Raw genomic sequence first — 18,126 nt, forward strand, 5'->3', positions numbered from 1 at the left:
TACACTTTTTGACAATGCATAGTGCCAATTCCAGGAACTTCTGTGGGCTTTTTCTTAATAGTGTACTAACATTTGTAAAGTCTCCTAATAAACATATTTGAGGATCTAAAGAAAAGAGTAACTCTAAAAGTTTTGACATTTTTGCCAGAATGTGTTTACCTTTATGCAAAACCACGTACTGTGCAGGAATGAACCCTCCTCAATGCCACATTTAAAGCACAGACTAGAGAACTCTGGTTTATATTTATGTAATCTTTGTGACATAATACAAGCTTGGTGGAGAAAGCCACCATATACTGGGCATGTGTCAAAGACAAGGTTTAGGAAAATCAGTCAATTTATTATAAAAAACAAAACACAGAACCTTCTAAAAGTAGAAATCCAGAGTTTCAATAAACACACCATCCAATGCCGCATCAGGCAACTTGTAATAAGATTTTTTACCAAATTAACAAATACTAAAACTAAGTATTTTCTATAAATAAAACCTTTAGTTTTATGTTAATTTAGTTACCCTAACGGACACAAAATGATCTCAGTTCATTTAATTTTTTTGTTCAGAAGTCTAGTTTTAGTTTTTAGTTTTAGTTAACCATAATGATATGTAATCACACAAATATCTACACTCAGTTCAAAATATGTAAATATGTATTTTATTTTATTTTAAAGATTAATATATACTTAAGAAAAATATTTTTTCAAAACAGTGGAAAGGACTAAACTCCCAAGTTTAATGAAATGCAAAGTAAAAATGATAAAAAACGGAGTCATAAAATAATATTGATCGAGCACACAATCTTCACAGGTGGCGATGTTCACTCGTGATCGCACTTGGAGCTCTCCAGAGCAGCAGAGAAGAAGAAGAAGCTCAAGATGGCGGAACGTGGTTACAGTTTCTCTCTCACCACATTTAGGTAAACTTTGTCAAAATATGGATAAAATTGAGTAGCCGCATCGAAGCTTATGGCATGTAACAATTGCTTTGTGGCAGTAGCGTCATCACATGTATGCATTACTTTTTATTTCAAAACGTAGATGAGGTTTTGGAGCCGCTGGAGTTGATGCACTGTCATTGCCGGATAATGAATCGGCTAACATCGCCTATTAGCATGTTGGCTAACAGTTTTTCCAAACTGAACATTCGAAAAGATAAACTTTGTTCAAACCCATAACAAAAGCTCACCTGTTTTAATGCGGAACAGTACCCGAGCAGACTGAAATGGACGGCTTGGTTTTGAATGCTAAATATTTAGATTATTTTGGCAAAGCGTCGAATTAGCTTAAATGAGTCAGTTGTTTTAGATTTTACTTTCAGTTTCGTCCCTGTTAGTTACAATACGCTAATTCGGATTTCCAATCGTTTATCTGACTTTAACACATAGTGAAGCAGCTTGTTGTGTTTTTTTTCTCTTGCAGCCCCTCCGGTAAGCTGGTACAGATCGAGTATGCTCTGGCAGCTGTAGCAGCCGGAGCCCCCTCGGTGGGCATCAAAGGTGAGTCCAGAACTCGACTGTAGCTTTGAGAGTGAATCTGTCAACATGTTAGCGACGCAAAGCATACTTGAAAGCTCTGCACATTCAAGCAGAGTTGAAACTGGTTAGAAACGCATATTCTTCAATAACTGCGTGACTCTTGATTTCCAGCTTCCAATGGCGTTGTCTTGGCAACAGAGAAAAAACAGAAGTCCATACTGTATGATGAACAGAGCGTCCATAAAGTGGAGCCCATCACTAAACACATAGGAATGGTCTACAGCGGCATGGGGCCTGACTACCGGTGAGTGTTGCCAACGGCTTTGCAGACTATAGTGTGACATTTTGTTAGGCAACTGAAATGACAACTGAAAGCTAATTGCAGAAAAATAATGAGTGTGTCATGTTGGCAGGGTTTTAGTGCGGCGAGCCCGCAAGTTGGCACAACAGTACTTCCTGGTTTACCAGGAGCCCATTCCTACAGGCCAGCTTGTCCAGAGGGTGGCCTCTGTGATGCAGGAGTACACACAGTCTGGGTGGGTATATACTTAACAAAACAAACAAACAAACACACAGACACACACACACACACACACACACACACACACACACACACAAAGGTAGACACACTGCTGTTTACTAGTGACATGCTTTAGGGGTAGAATTTGTTTTGCATTGCTGTGATATTTTCTCAAAATTCAGTCCACTTTAAAAGACGTGTTAATGTGTTACTGATTTTGCTTGACAGTTTCGAGGTCTTTAGAGAGAAATTAATTAGTGACGTGTAATATTTCTCTTTTTTTCACCCCTCCATCCCTAGTGGAGTGCGTCCATTCGGTGTGTCTCTGCTGATAGCTGGATGGGATGAAGACCAGCCCTACTTGTTCCAGTCGGACCCTTCTGTACGTTCTTCTAGTTCTCAGCACTGCTGCCTACAGCTCAGGATTAAATATTGCTTGTGCTTTTAAAATTGCTTTTGCAGGTCATCCTGCTAACCTAAAGTTTTTTTTTATTCTGTTTGTGATTGGCAGGGTGCATATTTCGCATGGAAAGCCACAGCCATGGGGAAGAACTATGTTAATGGAAAAACATTCCTTGAAAAAAGGTACACGTAAATGAGTAACTCATTATTTCCCTGTTTTCATTCATATTACTAAATTGTTGCATGTTTATGTAAAACTTATAAGGAATATATATTACGTCTGATTCTGTCACAGTTTTTCTGTATGATTGTTTGCTTAAGGCCAACTTTAGTACTTATGCGCTTATGTACATTAGTGCTCAAAAGCACTGACGCTCTGCAGGCTTCCAGATATTGGCCTGTTAGAAAAAAATAAGCCTTTACAAAGGTGCGGTTTGGCTAAAACAGGTTGTTTTTGAGTTGAAAGATGGTTCTGAAAAGTGAATTCAGTGCCAAAGTGACTTAAACCTGCAGAGGGCGACCTCTGTTAAATTAGAAGTCTGAGAGGATGGCCATACAACTCACTTGAATTATCTTGTTAAAAAAAATCTTAAGTAGTTTATGGCCTTAGTAACACAGTTTGAGCCTCATTTTTAATGAAAGAATGATACATATTCAGAGTATAGTAGATGGCAATGCATAAAGTCCAAACTCAAGAACATAAATAAGAAGTGCTGGAAGTCCACTAACCAGTGGGATAGATGCATCATTTATATGAAATCTGAAGGGCTCCATAAGATAAGTAAGTTGCCTTTCACATCAACTTAAGGGATGCCGCACAATAAAATATATTGTTGGAAATTAGAATTATAGGTCCCATTTATAAAGTCACGTTTAATTAAAATTCAGTGATTTTCTGTTCCATGGACTGAGCTTGATATTTTGTACTGGATGTATTTGGTGCTTGGTGGCCAAACTCCCACAGTAAGAGCTCTGTGTATTTACTGTAGCTGTCTCAATGATCATGTGTAAACTGTGTTTAGAGTGCTATATCTCATTTGTGGTTTATTATAAAGCAGTTTGAATGAGTGGTAACCAATAAGCTCTTCACACAGTTTGAATTTAGACTGTTGACCTACTTTAAATTGTCTATTTTGAAAATGAAGACTGGGTAAATGCATTTTAAAGGCTCTGTACTTGAATAGAGAACCATTAACACACAGCACCATTTAATGCAAAAAGGAGCTGCTGTGAAAGGGGTCTATTGTTTCAATAGTTCAAGGGTTTGACCACTTTGTTTTTCTTCCTCAGGTATAACAATGACTTGGAATTAGAAGACGCCATCCACACAGCCATCCTGACATTAAAGGTATGCAGCTTGTAACCAGAAACGGCTTAGTGACTCCACCTTAGTGGTGGTTATTCAAACCATCTTGTCTTTGTGTTTCAGGAGAGTTTTGAGGGTCAGATGACAGAGGAGAACATTGAGGTGGGCATCTGCAACGAGGCTGGCTTCAAAAGACTCACCCCAGCAGAGGTGAAAGACTACCTGGCAGCCATTGCTTGAACACATCCCCCTCGGTCACATTCAAGACAAAAGCCAGCACAGTAGCCAATTGTCTCATGATGCTTTTTTTTTTTTTTTTGTAAACCCATTACAAAGATAATATGGCCCCATTGTCTTATGATGAGACAGCTTCTGTTCTCCAAACACCGGAGAAAAAAAACTGCTGTAACTTCTTCATATTCATAGTTGTTATTATTATGCATTCTTATCTTGTATGACAGAATTAAATGGCCTGTTGACCATCACAACAGGCCGGCTGACCAGACCCATTAAAGTAATGAGGCAGCCGTTGTGCATTGACTAAAATCTGCCAGTGGCAAATAACAGATCTTTAACCAGTTGGTATTGTTGTTGAACACACCCTGGTGCTGTGAAATGTGACAGTTGGCTACTGTGCAAATGAAAAGGAATGTGGACTCTGATGAGTAAAATCTCAAGTCTTCCATCAAATCTGTTTTTGTTGCTCATTAATGTTTGAAAGGCACTTAAGATCGAGCATGGATTTATTCAAAAGTGGTATTGCTAGACATGGCTTGGGTTTTAAATGTAAGTGAGACTTCTTGAGCCCAGGAGAAGCCTTAATTTGCATCCCTGATTAATTCTTCCTCATCCACTCTGAAACCCACTAGGAAAGAGGATAAACAAAAGAAGCACATAGGGAGGATCTAATGGGAGATTCTGAGATTTTACTGTCAGGATCTGATTGCCTGTACAGCAGTTTTACATGATGTACTCTTTTTTTCTTTTTAGCCTACAAACAGTTCCAAAGTTTGTATTTTTTTTCTCTCTTCTGATATCTGTCACTTATTCAAATAAAAGCCGGTGAGTTTGTGATGACTCCGTGTGTTTAATGTATGTGCTTTTGTTGTGAAATGGCAGCCTTATCGCGGTGTTTTTATGTTCAAACTGCGAATGAGCCGTTTGAATATCTGCGGACTTAAATGAGCGCGTACTTCACAGCAGAGCGCGCTCTAACATGAGCCGGAACACCTTTTTTTCAAATTGTAGTGTGTCCCTCCGCTTCCTAATGTTTTTACGAATACTGCGACTGTTCCAAGAGTGGCTACAGCGACCATTCAAACCCGCCGTAATATCGACATGATGAAAATAAATCTACTTTAACAGTTAATTTCACTACCCGTGTAAAGTTCATCTTATTACTCCGCTTTGCATTTAGCTAGGAGGTCTATTTTTGCGAGCGGCAGGCCGTTGCCGCTTACCTCATAACCTCTGATGACGTTTATGGCGCCAGAAATCAAGGCTTTAGTAAGGAGCTAGTGTGCGTCAGCTGGTGGATATACCGTTTTATGTAATGTGTCGGCGGTTCCGTAACCGCCAGTCATTTTAATGTAGATTGACAGTTTATTGCTCATCGTTCATGTCATTATAAGGTTGTTTAAGAGCCAAGATGGTGGTACTACGCAGCAGCGGCAGTGTCGGAGCCGAGCCGGTAGCGACAACACCGACGAGGACGATTGAGTTGGATACGAGCTCCGAGTTTCTCTCACTGCTTCCCGCGTCGCAGAGAAAGTCCGCCCGGCTCAGCCGATCTTCCCGGGCCCCGTATGACAGCTTTAGCAGCCCTGAAAACAACACTGCGAATGTGAGAACACACACTGAAACAGCTGGTCAGATAAGTAGTAACCGTTTGTTGGTTGGATAAGTCTGCTATGAATGCAACTTTGCTGTGCTAGTTTAGCTACCATGCTAAGTTGGCTAAAAACTATCCTCTCCTCTGCATTACTAAGTTATGACGCTTTGTTACCTATCATGATGTATCGAAAGAGTTAAAAGCATAGTCACATTATTTTTTATTCATGCGTGACAATCATTTATTATCGCAGTCTAAACGACTTCTTAACTAAATCATCTTATTGATTTGCCGTTAAGCATCATAATCATATAACAACATCGTATGATATCACATAATTAAACTCACTGTTAGTTACGTGTGCGTGTTTGTATTGTTAGTAGAAAGATTATAAGGCTTCTGTCCATTCAGTAATTCTTCATTGACCTTTATCTTAGACCCGTCTGTTACTTTATAACAAAAGTACTTTTTAAATCTGCTTGATGGAAAATAAATAGTTGCAGGAACCGAGGTCAGCCGCAGCACTAGAGGAGCAAATAGTGGTTTAGTTACTAGAGCAAACCAAGATACTATCGTGTTTAATGCACAGGAAAGCAAGTTTATAGCTGTTCAGTCATATGACCATCACTTCCACCCAGCAGTCCTCTTTGCATTCATGTCAGAGCTTCGGTTTGCTATATTTGCTTTGAATTAATTAATTACCTATAGCTCATAACATAGTTGGAGTTAGACATGTTAGTGTTTGTGTGTGTGTGAGCACGTTTTAAAGAGTGATCTCAAATATAAGATACTACATGTGAAGGAATTTAAGTGAACTAGATAAATTATGTAAATTAATGATATATAAATAGGTCCTTTCAGTACACAGGTGATAACTGATTAGTAGATGTGCACTCTCTGCACATCAGTTTTTCACTCTAATGTTAATCATTAACTGCACTTAATCTGAGCATGAGATTGACTTCCTAACTCATTGGACAGGCAGCTTTTAACTCCCGACTACATATTCTGTAAACTATAACAGCACTGTGTGTCACTCACATGCTGATATGAAACAGGGGGAGGACAGTGGTCTCCACCACTCTCTGAGGACCAGAGGGCAAAAGGTTAAATTTGAGGTCTCATTTGCGGACTCTCGACCCAAGAACAGCTCCCCTGCTGATGAGGACAAAGTTGGAGGCTGCTGTACCAGGTAATCCAACACCACTCACATTGTTAACTGATTATTTTTTTAGTCGTGTTGTTTAACAAGCTCTCTGGTGCCTCTACTTGCAGATTTGAAGGTTGTGTGTTAAATGTGTAATACCTGCCATTCACTAAAATGACTGATGGGTATAAAAATGAGATTTTTATATTTTCGTAAGCTAGCTGAATCAATGCCCAATTTAAACTGTAATATTTTTGCCATCCAAGTTCACCAGCTGTATGCAAAATCTAGTTCTCAGTGGATTTCCATCAGTGCTTAATGTATATGAAATGCAGCAATATAACACAAGAAAATTATTATTTTGTCATCATTTGTCAGGAAATCTTCCAGGCTGCAGAGAGATGGAAAGGCATCGAATGGCAAGCAGCAAGCAGGTACCATGTATTGTAGAATCCATGCTTTTAAATTAAAGCAGTGTAGAGTAACTAATATTTCTATATTAGTCTCTATACATCTAACTTGGGAGAGCTTATGTTTTGCATCCCAGATGTTCCGGATGAAGTGGAAGGCTCATCCACTCCCAAGAGGAGCCGCTTTAACCTACGAAGCCCAGAAGTGGAGGAAGAAGAGGAGGAAGACGAGGATCATCGCTCAGTGCGTCGCAGCTCTCGAATCACCAGATACAAACTGGGTTCCCGCAACCAGTCTGTGCTGTATGACCGCCTAATTACTAAGTGAGTTCAGCAGAATTCACTCAGCAAAACTGTCATCTCTAGTAGTATTTAACAAACACGGTTCCATACACTGCGGGCTGATGAGGGATTAGATAAGACATGAATGTCCCATTCTTCCTTTGTCCCTCAGCACTGCTGAAGCTGTTCTCCAGAAGATGGACGACATGCAGAAGATGAGACGCAGGCTGGGGAACCGAGACCGGGATAGAGATGCTAAGGAAGAGGTGATAATCCACACAGGAAACTTCACAGTTCTGCATGGTGCTCTGTAATGTAGTGTTTTTATAGAGAGTGGGTAGCTAGTAGCTGACGGTGTGAAGCCATCTTCGAGCTGTTGAACTGATGAGTGTTTGTTTCTGTTTCCTCTGAGCAGCTGAGTGTGTACACAAGTGGCAGAATGAGAAGGTCTCTGAGGAACAATGTGAAGACTAAAGAAACTGAGAAAGAGAACCAAGGTGAGATGGTTAAAGTCTAGTAATGTTAGGAACACAGTTTAGGAATACTGTGTGCAGTGGGAATGTGCACAACTTGCTACTGTCACTGTTCAGTACCAGACGTACCAGTTGTTTAATCTAATTATAAACATTTGAATTGATACCCAATGCAGGGTTTGTGTCCTGAATATTATGCAGCCATTTGCCACCAGATGGAGCTGCAGTCACTGTTTTAAAAAAAAATGCCATCACTCTGTTAATCAAGACCTGAAATTTTTGTTAGGGCTATTATTGTTGGCTATTTTGCGGATACAAACTGCCTTCTTGTTTTTTTGTTTAGGCAGCTTTGAGATTTTCCATTAAAGGCTCCTCAAATAAAACTTGATATCTAGGGGCTTGTTAGTTTTAGGCTAGTCGGTTAGTTAATTTTTTTTCACGTTTATTAGTCACCAGGAACGTTTCTAGTTGAAGGCATGCTGGTCTGAGTTTATCTTCTTCAGGGGAGGATTAATCTCAACATCAATCTCAACATATAGTGAAGTTTGGACAGCAGCAGTGTCATGTGGTGTTTCATTTTTGTTTTACATTTTCATTGAATTCACAGGAGGGGATGAGGATGATAATGATGATGATGAAGAGGAGGAGGAAGATGGAGAAGATGACGAGGAGGAAGAAGAAGATGATGAGGATGCTGAAGATGAGGAAGAAGAAAACCAAAGACGCTATGACTTAAGACAGCGAAAGACCGTGGTCCGCTATCAGGCCCCACTAGATGGTATGCTGTCCATTCAGAGCTGTGGATCATCATCATGATTAACTAGAATAATTGCTTAAATTGCTTTTGTCTTGTCATTTTGCACTGTTGAAGGATGCTTTCTTTTCTTTTGTAGAACCGAGAGAGACCAGGAAGCGCAGCATGTACTTCAAGGACCACTCCTCATCTACCAGGCGCAGGTTCAGATTCAGCTCCACAGCCCCGAGGAGCCCCTACAACAGGAGGAGAACCAGCAGGTTAGTGTCACAGCTCGGCTACCGAACATTACCCTGTACATACAGCATATGCAGGAGTAACACCTCATGTTGTTATGTTTTGTTTTTCTTAAATTTGTACACGTGACAGATGTTTATTACTAAATCAGACAGGATTATTTTAGCGCATTGTCCACTTTTCTCAGGTTATCTATGAACTTTTTTAAACAGTCACATACCTGTTTAGATCCTCATCTCAGACATACTCAAAAATGTTTGGCAAAGGCTTGATTTCAAACAGATTCTTTGACAGCTATTGCCATAACACTGTTTCTACTAGTTGCTAGCATAATCACTGCATGTCAAATCCATCCTCTTTTCTTCCTCTTTTTTTCCCCGTCCTACCATCAGGAGTAGTTCTGAGAGGTAAGACCCTCACTGCTCTTCTTTGTCAGTGTTTACAGTTTTTGTAGTTTGTCTTTAATAGAGTCTCTCCTTGTTAGCTCTGCGGTTGTTGGTAATTGCTGTTGGTGCATTTGAGTTTCACTCTGCTGTGGCGAGTAAAGAGATGATGAACCAATCTTCATTCAAACGTTATGCACTTTAGAGCATTTCTTTTAGGCTGCTGTAAAAAATCCGAGCTCGTCAGTGAATAATCATAAGTTAAATATCAGTCTTGACCATGTGGAAAAATGTAGATAATGAAAAAACTTAACTTGATTATTCATTAATTAGTTTTATGTTCCCCTGTTGCTCGTTACAGAGCAAATGCCCTAACTTTCTATTTTAGTTTATTTTTGTATTACTTTGTATTACATTTGACAGCTTTTTTTGGGTGCACTTGTTTTCATTTCTGCACATCTAATCTGAAACTTCTGTTACTTTAAAAACGTTTGAATGTTGTGCAATTGGTTTGGCCTCACAAGCCTTTTAAGTTTTCTGCAAGTGAAGCTCTCCCTGTGTGTTGCTCAGGTGTCGTCAGGTGATGGTGTCATCTAAAGTGGTTGGATGAGTCACTCCTGTTTTGCTACACTTGTACAAATCAGATATTTTGCTTTGTTTTTTCCTCAATATGATTTCTACTAATGAATGATGACCAATGGTGGTGTATTGTTTTTTGTTTGTCACAGTTTATATGTGGCTACAGATGGCTTCTAATCCTAATCTCATTGTTGGTGAGAGTAACCTGCCTCCATGCTGATAACCTTGTTTGTTTACAATAAGCTGTGTTCACATCTTTTGGTGCACAGGAGGAGACATGCCATCCACAGCAGCGACTCCACGTCCTCCTCCTCAGACGACGAGCAATTTCAGAGACGGAGGAGTAAGAACAGGAGCCGGTCAGTCAATAGGTGAGAGCAGTAGGTGTATCAAGGTGTTGTTTTGTTTTCTGGTTTTTTTGCAATGTGAAATAAGACACATAAAAGGTTGTACAAATGATTTTAAAGAAAAACTTGTGGTTAGCCTTGTGACTCATTAGTGAGAATACCAGAACTCCTGATTGTTGTGTTTTATAATAATAAAATGCTGGTGCTATTTACAGTTTTTGTTTGTGTGTCCTGTAGATGTCTACCTATGAACCTTGTGAAAGAAGACCTGCTGGGGATCCACAAAGACAGGATGAAGATCGGAGCTAGCCTCGCTGATGTGGACCCCATGCAGATTGACAGGACGGTGAGCTGCGTCAGAGAATGGCCCGATTAACAGATGCAATGAAAAAACATGTTACACGAAAGCACATTAAACATGTAATCCTAATGTAACTCTGTTGTGAATGCGATCAGGTGCGGTTTGACAGCATCGGAGGTTTGAGCAGACACATTTCAGCTCTAAAGGAGATGGTGGTGTTCCCGCTGCTTTACCCAGAGGTGTTTGAGAGGTTCAAGATACAGCCACCCAGGTAAGCAGTGTGTTTGTGAACAGGAGAAAGTTGTGTGTCAAAAAGTCACGGTTGCACATTATTTTTAATGTAGTTTGAAGATTTTTTTCAATTTATTTTCCCAAATAATGAGGCTACATAAAGTACACTACACTATGTATGCAAGATATACAGGATATTACACAAACATGTTTGCACAATAGATGTCTTATATCGGGATATGAGATTTTGGTCATATCGCACAGCCCTATCGCTATGGTTTTCTCTTGTCTTTCAGGGGCTGTCTCTTCTATGGTCCCCCGGGCACCGGTAAAACACTTGTAGCCAGAGCTTTAGCCAGTGAGTGCAGTCAGGGCGACAAAAAGGTTTCGTTCTTCATGAGGAAAGGAGCTGACTGCCTCAGCAAGTGGGTTGGAGAATCTGAGAGACAGTTACGTCTCCTGTTTGACCAGGTAAACTGAACTCATCTGCCTTTATGTTGAAAATTAAAAATTTAATACCTGTACATGTATCAGGTGTTAATAGGTTCTTACTGGGTTCTTTCCAGGCATATCAGATGCGTCCCTCCATTATTTTCTTTGATGAGATTGATGGTTTGGCTCCAGTCAGGTCCAGCCGTCAGGACCAGATTCACAGGTCAGGCTTGTTTGCAGTCTTGACTTTATCTCAAATTTAACAACTCTGTAAAATAAACATTTGCTTGTATATTTTATTAGGAATAAAGTATAATTTACATTAGGAAATTGTTACAGAAGCTTCTTTCAGTTCCTAAATGTAGAGCCCTAAAACGCACTAGAAAAATGAAGCAGAACGGTCTTTATTTTGTTTATTTGTTTTTTCCAGTTTACACTGTCTCAGTTAGGTACCTTGATAGAGTGAGCCTTAATATTTAGGGCTTGTTGTGTCACTGTGTGTCCTTTTTGTTACAGAGAAGACTGTTAATGAAAACTAAATCTAACCCTTTGTGTCTGTAGCTCCATTGTGTCGACCCTCCTGGCTCTGATGGATGGATTGGACAGTAGAGGAGAAGTGGTTGTGATTGGAGCTACGAACAGGCTGGACTCCATCGACCCAGCTCTGAGAAGACCCGGACGCTTTGACAGAGAGTTCCTGTTTGGCCTTCCCGACAGAGAGGTGAGGAATGTAGTTTCAGCAATACGATATAGTAAATATTGGTAGTATTTTGTAAATATTAGTAGTTTTCAATACTGCTGCACATTAGCATGAGTAGAAAAAAAGCAGCATTGCTCGTTCTGAACATGAATTGTTGGCATCTTATGTTGTATGGCAGGCAAGAAAGGAGATTCTAAAGATCCATACCAGACAGTGGACTCCTCCACTCTCTGAGGCTTTTCTGGAGGAACTGGCAGATAAATGTGTTGGTAAGTTGAGCACATGTCACGTAGAGATACATGCTTCATTAAGTTATAGTTGTCCATACTGTATAAGTAAGTTGAAATGTGATAGGAAGAAGGAAGGAATAAACCTGAGACACTAACAATCCTGAATTCATTTAGGAAGCGATCACATGAAGTTTTCTGGCCATACAGGTTAAAGTTTGCTTATTAATAAACTTTCTGTTGTTAAGGTTACTGTGGAGCGGACATCAAGGCGGTCGTTTCAGAGGCAGCCCTGTGCGCACTGCGGCGCCGCTACCCACAGATCTACTCCTCATCACAGAAACTTGTACTTGACGTTAACTCCATTTCCATCACTAACAAAGATTTTATGTCTGCCATGTCCAAGATGGTACCTGCTGCCCAGAGGTAAAGTTTTGGTGCTGTCTTCACAGTCCTTATGCAGCCTGGTTGCTGCATACATACTGTTAAGTACTTTTGATAATGATTATGATAATTTATTTATTTATTTTAGAGCGGTAGTGTCACCAGCTAAGGCTCTGGTACCTGCCATTCGTCCACTGCTGAATGCAGCCCTGCAGAGCATCCTCCTCACAGTCAGCAGAGTGTTTCCGCATGCTGAGATGGGCTTAAAGAGAAAGAGGGAACAAGGTGCGGTCCTGCTTTACCTTGTTATTCTTGCTCTGTTGCTACACGCATGTTATGTTCATCATAGGAATTCTTTCAAGAAATCAAAGACTGAGAGAAACAATAAAAAGATGCGACACACAAAGAGCTTTTTTCATTTTCTTTAATTCAGGGTGTAATTATTTACCTGCTGTGTTTGTGTGATCCAAGATGTGGCCTTTGCTGTATCTGATGATGATCTGATGTTCAGTGAGGAAGAGGACTCTGAGGTCTGCCCCATTGGACAGACCTCCCAACACAAAACACCTGCCGCTAACGGCCTCCTGAACCTCCACAGGTAGGACACATAGTCTCAAATATAAGGTGGTATTTTTGACAAGTACTGTTTGAAATCAATTTTAAATCAAATGGCCATCTACTTCTACCACTTTGTGTCTCTACATTGCCTCTCTGTTAGCTATCTGGAATGCCTGAGACCCAGATGTTACTGAAGTGAAACATTCCTATTACTTCACCATCTCAGTATCTCTGTCTGTCCTGTGTAGGAGCGTGTTGAGCCAGCCCACATCCTACCGTCCCCGGTTGCTGCTGGAGGGCAGACCAGGTTCAGGCCAGAGCTCTCACCTAGCTCCTGCTGTGCTCCACGCTCTGGAGAAGTTCACGGTGTACACACTGGACATGGCCATGCTGTTTGGAGCCAGCGCAACTGCACCAGAAGAGACATGTGCTCAGGTACATGAGCTATAAAGCCAAATTAAATATGTGATATTATGGTTACATTTGGATCATTTGCATTTAAAGAAAATGTAGAGGTACATGTTGACTTGAGGTGGTCTGGAGGCAATCTTTGCCTCTGCAGCCTTGTCAAATTCAGTGTGTTCTTTTAAGTGGACCTGACTGGCCAAAATGGCTGCCACAGAAAAACTGTAGTTCATGGGCTCCACTTCCTTGTACCATGAGCAGTGGGGATAATTATGTACTACAGACAAGTGCGTGTATGAAAGAAGATGCTGTTATTTTATAGTGATGCATGGCAGCAGGCTTCTCACACACAATCATAAGCCACCCTAGTTTGCTGCACTTTTAAGCAGGAGGTATGGTTGATGGTGCAGCATCATTGAAGCAGGAACTGGGGTACTGGTCCATTCAGGGTCATGAGAACAGAAAAGAGAAGACGACAGAAGAAACTAATGCTCCAGTCCTGGGCGAGGCTTAAGCGGAGCGTTTAGCATAAGGAAAACACACAGAATAGATTAGTCACAATGAAGGAGGGGCAGGGAACTGACGGCTGTTACACGTCCATACCCACGTCTGTAGATTTCAGTCCAGATGTTGCAATTGCATTAGAATTTACTGCTCTTGTCACATGTTCTGCAGATTTTTGTTGAAGCCAAGAGAACCTCCCCCAGTATCCTGTACATCCCTCACATTGGCCAGTGGTGGGAAACAGTTGGTCCTGCTTTAAGAGCTACTTTCCTGAGTCTCTTGAGCTCCATCCCGGCCTTCTCTCCTATCCTTCTGCTCGCTACCTGCAGCCTCCGTTATGACCAACTCAGCACTGAGGTATGGAAAGATGAGTAATGCTCTGTTTCATGGGTTGCAAATGTGCCAGAGGATAAACAGTTATTATCTGCTTTGTCAAATGTTCTTACAAGGTGTAATAAATCAGTGTCTCTGTTTTTACTGAATGCAAAAGGGCCCGCTAAAATTTAGAGCTGCATTCATCTGCGGTAGTCTCACCTTTCACCTTCTTCATCTCAGGTACAGGAGCTGTTTCGGCTTGAGTACGGAGAGGTTTTCCAAGTTCAGGTCCCCACCAGTAGGGAAAGAAGAGACTTCTTTGAGGATCTAATCCTCAACCAGGCTGCTAAGGCCCCTGTCTCAAATAAGAAAGCTGGTAAGCCTATACATTCATACTAACATATCTCCCAGCTCATGACTAAAATTGGCTCAAAGCAGCAGTCTTGTAGTTTAAGTGTGCAACATCTGTTCATATGGTCGCACAGTGCGGCAATGTTCATCTTATCCTAGATGGAAGCTAAAAGCAGATGCTTCCAAGATATACATTTTGTCTCTTGCAAAACATAATTGAATTAAATCTGTCAACTCTTCACTTGTCTCAGTGCTTCATGCATTGGAAGTGCTGCCAGTCGCCCCTCCACCAGCTCCACGTCAGCTAACACAAGAGGAGACTCAGAGATTGGAGGAGCAGGAGGAAGACACCCTCAGAGAGCTTCGCCTCTTTTTACGTGATGTCACCAACCGCCTGTCCCAAGATAAGCGCTTCAAGGCTTTTACAAAGCCAGTGGATTTAGAGGAGGTAGTAGTGCTATTATTATTACCTTGTACTCCAACAATGCCTTAGACAGCACTGGATTACTACAGTAGAGAATATTTCAGGAGGGGAGCAATGACTGAAGGTTAAAGATTTGCCTAGCTAAAGTATGTATTTAGATACTGCCACTGGGGGGCAGCAAACCTATCCCCACAAATGACAAGTTTAATGTGCAATTTACTGCCGTGCTCATATCAACCGATTTTGTCCTCTGAGATCCTCTGAAATGTTTGGTTTCATCTCTTTCCTTCACTCAGCATCTGTCCTGTGTTTCAGGTTCCAGATTATGCTGAAGTGATCAAGAAGCCTATGGACCTGTCAACAGTCCTCTCCAGGATAGACCTCCATCAGTACGGAACAGTCAAAGAGTTCCTTCAGGACGTGGATCTCATCTGGCAGAATGCCCTCGAATACAACCCAGACAGGGATCCCTCAGGTACACACAGTGGACAACAGACACACACATGCACATACACCATGGATAAGAGAAGAATCAGTGAAATACAAAGTGCTCACACATAGGCTGATTGGAGTGTAAATGTTTGTTTTTTCTCAGATCGTCAGATACGGCACAGAGCATGTGCACTGAAAGACACAGTCCATGCTATCATCAAAGATGAACTGGATGAAGATTTTGAGAAGCTTTGTGAGGAGACCAAGGAGTCACGCAGAGCAAGAGGTCAGTTTGTGTCTCTATGTGTGTGTGCATGATTATTGACATTTGTCCTGGTCCAATGGAATTAAAAAGACTGTTTGGTTTAGCTCAGTTATAAAATAAACAATCTGGGGTCAATCAATAATGGCTATAAAAAAAAAAACAAAAAACCTTGAGTAATCTGAAATTTTTAGTTTTAATGTGATATAACAAACTCTGTTTGTCTCAGGTTTCCTTAAGGAGCAGTTCATTTGCAGTTTTAAACAAGTAAAAGTGTACATATTTCTATTTTTGACTACCTCAGGTTGTTCCACTGCACGATTTACTCCCTCCTTCTACCACGTCCTTCCCAAACAGTCCAAATCTCCTGCTGAGGCTAAGATCACCGACAGCAGCTCACAGCAGCTGGATGGATCCACAATTCCAGCTACTAATAATCCATGTTCCTCTGCTTTTACAACGCCCAAAAATACAGGTAAAGATCATACACTTAAATTAGTAGCAAATAATCATACACATAAATCAGTTGCAAATAATCTCTCAGTTTATGGATTACAACATTTTTTTCCCCCAGCCCAGAAGAAGAAACGTCGGAAGAGCCGATGGTCCACTGGCTACTATGCAAAGAAGAAGTCCATTTCTCCTCACGTGTCCAAAAATGATGATCAGCTTGGGTCTGATGAGGAGGAAGAGGATGGAGATGATGAGGATGAAGTTGAGAAAGCAGGAGAAGAATGTGATGAGGGCGATGGAGCAGAGGAGGATCATACAATAGCTGATGCAGAGTCAGAACCTGCAGAAACTCACATAGATGGTTTTGGACTTTCTGAGAAAATGCAAAGCAGTGAGGAGGGGAGAGTGGAGAAGAAAGCAGATCCTGAAGATGAGGTCAACTCATGTGAAAAAGCAAAACTGGAAAATCACAGCGAGACGCAGAATGAACAAGAGAAGGTGGACGATGCTGTTGCACATCACTTAGAGGAAAACAAGCTGTTAGGACAGGAAGCAGAAGAGAACCACAAACCTCTTTCAGTGAACACTAACAAGCACAGCTACATTGAGGCTGAAGCAGATAACCAGCATCCCCGCGCAGTAGATGCTCAAACTCTAAACTTGTCAAAAACTCAGACTGAGCCGAGTCGCTGTGTAGGCCAGGAAGAAAACATCAAGGTAGTTACAGAAGAGGAGGCAGAGCAGAACATCACTGCTGAACCAATGGAGGTGGAAGAATCCTCAACCACAGATGCCTGCACAGCTGCCAGAGGAGAGGAGGACACAGGCACAGGTTGGATGTCAACACACTAAGACTGGTTTCTCACATTTAATGTGACACCAGATGTTTAGTTGAAAATGTTGCTGAAAGGGGAAAAAAGCACACGTCATGTCCAGCAGGGAAAGCAGATTACTAGTATAGTGCTTCTAGACCACAGTCCTTGGGCCTCAGAGTGAAAATACCAGCAGGCTATCGTCTGTTACAATCGTGTAAACATTTTGTGTGTTTTCCTGTGTGTGCATGTCTGTTTGGTGTCTCAGAGCGGAACGTGAGGCGAATGACTCGGGCTCTGAAAAACGCTGTGCTGCAGCAGCAGATGATCAATGTGGACAAAGCTCTGCAGATCTTGGATGAGGAAACCCCTCCTGTAGTTGTGGACAAAGACAAATTAAAGGTGTGGGATACCATCTGTGTAGTGTGTGCTGACAACGAGGAAAAAAAGAGAACTAAACTGCTCAACTGCAGATTTCTCTCTCTCTCTCCCTCTATATATATATATATATATATATATATATATATATATATATATATATATACACATACATACATACATATTGTAAATGTGTAATTCCATTCCTTTTTTTGTCCTGTGTGTTTTCAGGTGCTGTTGGAGCAGGTGGTAACTAAAACAGAAGGCTATGAGGTGTATAAGCTGGAGAAACTGTATGCTCTGCTCTGCCAGAGCATCTATAGACACAGACGAGACTACAACAAAACTGCACTAATACAGGTGATTACTGGAGGAGCGTTGGTAAACTTTGCTCCTGGAGATATTCTGAGTTGGTGTAACTGATAACTTTAATGATGGGTCTCTGTATGATTATGAGTATTTTATCACAATTGAACTTTGTTGATCAGTTTTGTTTTGTATTTTATTTTCAAAGATGTCTACTTTTGCTTTAGTATTTTAATGTTCCTAATCTGTAGTTCTTCCCTTGTGTGTTTGTTTTATTAGGAGATGGAGCAAGAAATTGAAGACTTCTGTTGACATGTCCACATGAACAGCAATGTCATTTTTAATAGTTATTCCCATCCTTCCATATGTGTAAATAGAAACAAATTGGTTCTATTTTCATAGAAATCCACAGGCACCTATATTTGCATTAGCTAATACTTTGTACTACTTCTCATGTTTATATTTAATTAAATGGGTTTCCTCTAACTGTTGTTGTGTGCCTTCTTTT

General features: G+C 40.9%; 2 protein-coding genes across 3 annotated transcripts; both read left to right on the forward strand.

Annotated features, from left to right (window-relative positions):
• The first annotated feature begins 832 nt into the window (after nt 1-832).
• On the forward strand, nt 833-4,771 carry psma2a (proteasome 20S subunit alpha 2a). Its single transcript, XM_080895662.1, has 8 exons — nt 833-914; nt 1,417-1,493; nt 1,644-1,776; nt 1,886-2,008; nt 2,293-2,374; nt 2,504-2,577; nt 3,685-3,742; nt 3,824-4,771. The coding sequence occupies exons 1-8, from the start codon at nt 874-876 to the stop codon at nt 3,938-3,940; spliced, it is 705 nt and encodes a 234-aa protein (XP_080751788.1). The 5' UTR covers nt 833-873; the 3' UTR covers nt 3,941-4,771.
• A 325-nt stretch (nt 4,772-5,096) lies between these two features.
• Nucleotides 5,097-18,104, forward strand: atad2 (ATPase family AAA domain containing 2). Of its 2 annotated transcripts, XM_080895659.1 has the most exons (30): nt 5,097-5,543; nt 6,590-6,723; nt 7,057-7,112; nt 7,226-7,412; nt 7,543-7,636; nt 7,786-7,867; nt 8,451-8,621; nt 8,737-8,857; nt 9,227-9,241; nt 10,066-10,167; nt 10,381-10,489; nt 10,600-10,715; nt 10,972-11,146; nt 11,242-11,330; nt 11,669-11,828; nt 11,986-12,076; nt 12,283-12,460; nt 12,567-12,703; nt 12,890-13,016; nt 13,225-13,411; nt 14,057-14,242; nt 14,441-14,576; nt 14,803-14,999; nt 15,291-15,450; nt 15,571-15,693; nt 15,974-16,144; nt 16,244-16,954; nt 17,203-17,336; nt 17,544-17,672; nt 17,898-18,104. In XM_080895659.1, the coding sequence occupies exons 1-30, from the start codon at nt 5,349-5,351 to the stop codon at nt 17,928-17,930; spliced, it is 4,506 nt and encodes a 1,501-aa protein (XP_080751785.1). In that variant the 5' UTR covers nt 5,097-5,348; the 3' UTR covers nt 17,931-18,104. The 2 variants fall into 2 exon arrangements, with proteins under 2 accessions (XP_080751785.1, XP_080751786.1); XM_080895660.1 differs by lacking the exon at nt 9,227-9,241 and having other exon boundaries at nt 5,102-5,543.
• Nucleotides 18,105-18,126: the final 22 nt, after the last annotated feature.

This window comes from Rhamphochromis sp. 'chilingali', assembly GCF_963969265.1.
Source record: "Rhamphochromis sp. 'chilingali' genome assembly, chromosome: 11".
NCBI lineage: Eukaryota > Metazoa > Chordata > Actinopteri > Cichliformes > Cichlidae > Rhamphochromis > Rhamphochromis sp. 'chilingali'.

Excerpts from the sequence above, each read along its gene's own strand:
- psma2a (XM_080895662.1), top strand. The coding sequence starts at position 874 with ATGGCGGAACGTGGTTACAGTTTCTCTCTCACCACATTTAG. Across the intron at positions 915-1,416 it reads TTCTCTCTCACCACATTTAG|CCCCTCCGGTAAGCTGGTAC; the intron begins GTAAACTTTGTC and ends TTTCTCTTGCAG. Across the intron at positions 2,375-2,503 it reads TGTTCCAGTCGGACCCTTCT|GGTGCATATTTCGCATGGAA; the intron begins GTACGTTCTTCT and ends TGTGATTGGCAG.
- atad2 (XM_080895659.1), top strand. The coding sequence starts at position 5,349 with ATGGTGGTACTACGCAGCAGCGGCAGTGTCGGAGCCGAGCCGGTAGCG. Across the intron at positions 5,544-6,589 it reads CTGAAAACAACACTGCGAAT|GGGGAGGACAGTGGTCTCCA; the intron begins GTGAGAACACAC and ends GATATGAAACAG. Across the intron at positions 10,490-10,599 it reads CCATGCAGATTGACAGGACG|GTGCGGTTTGACAGCATCGG; the intron begins GTGAGCTGCGTC and ends GAATGCGATCAG.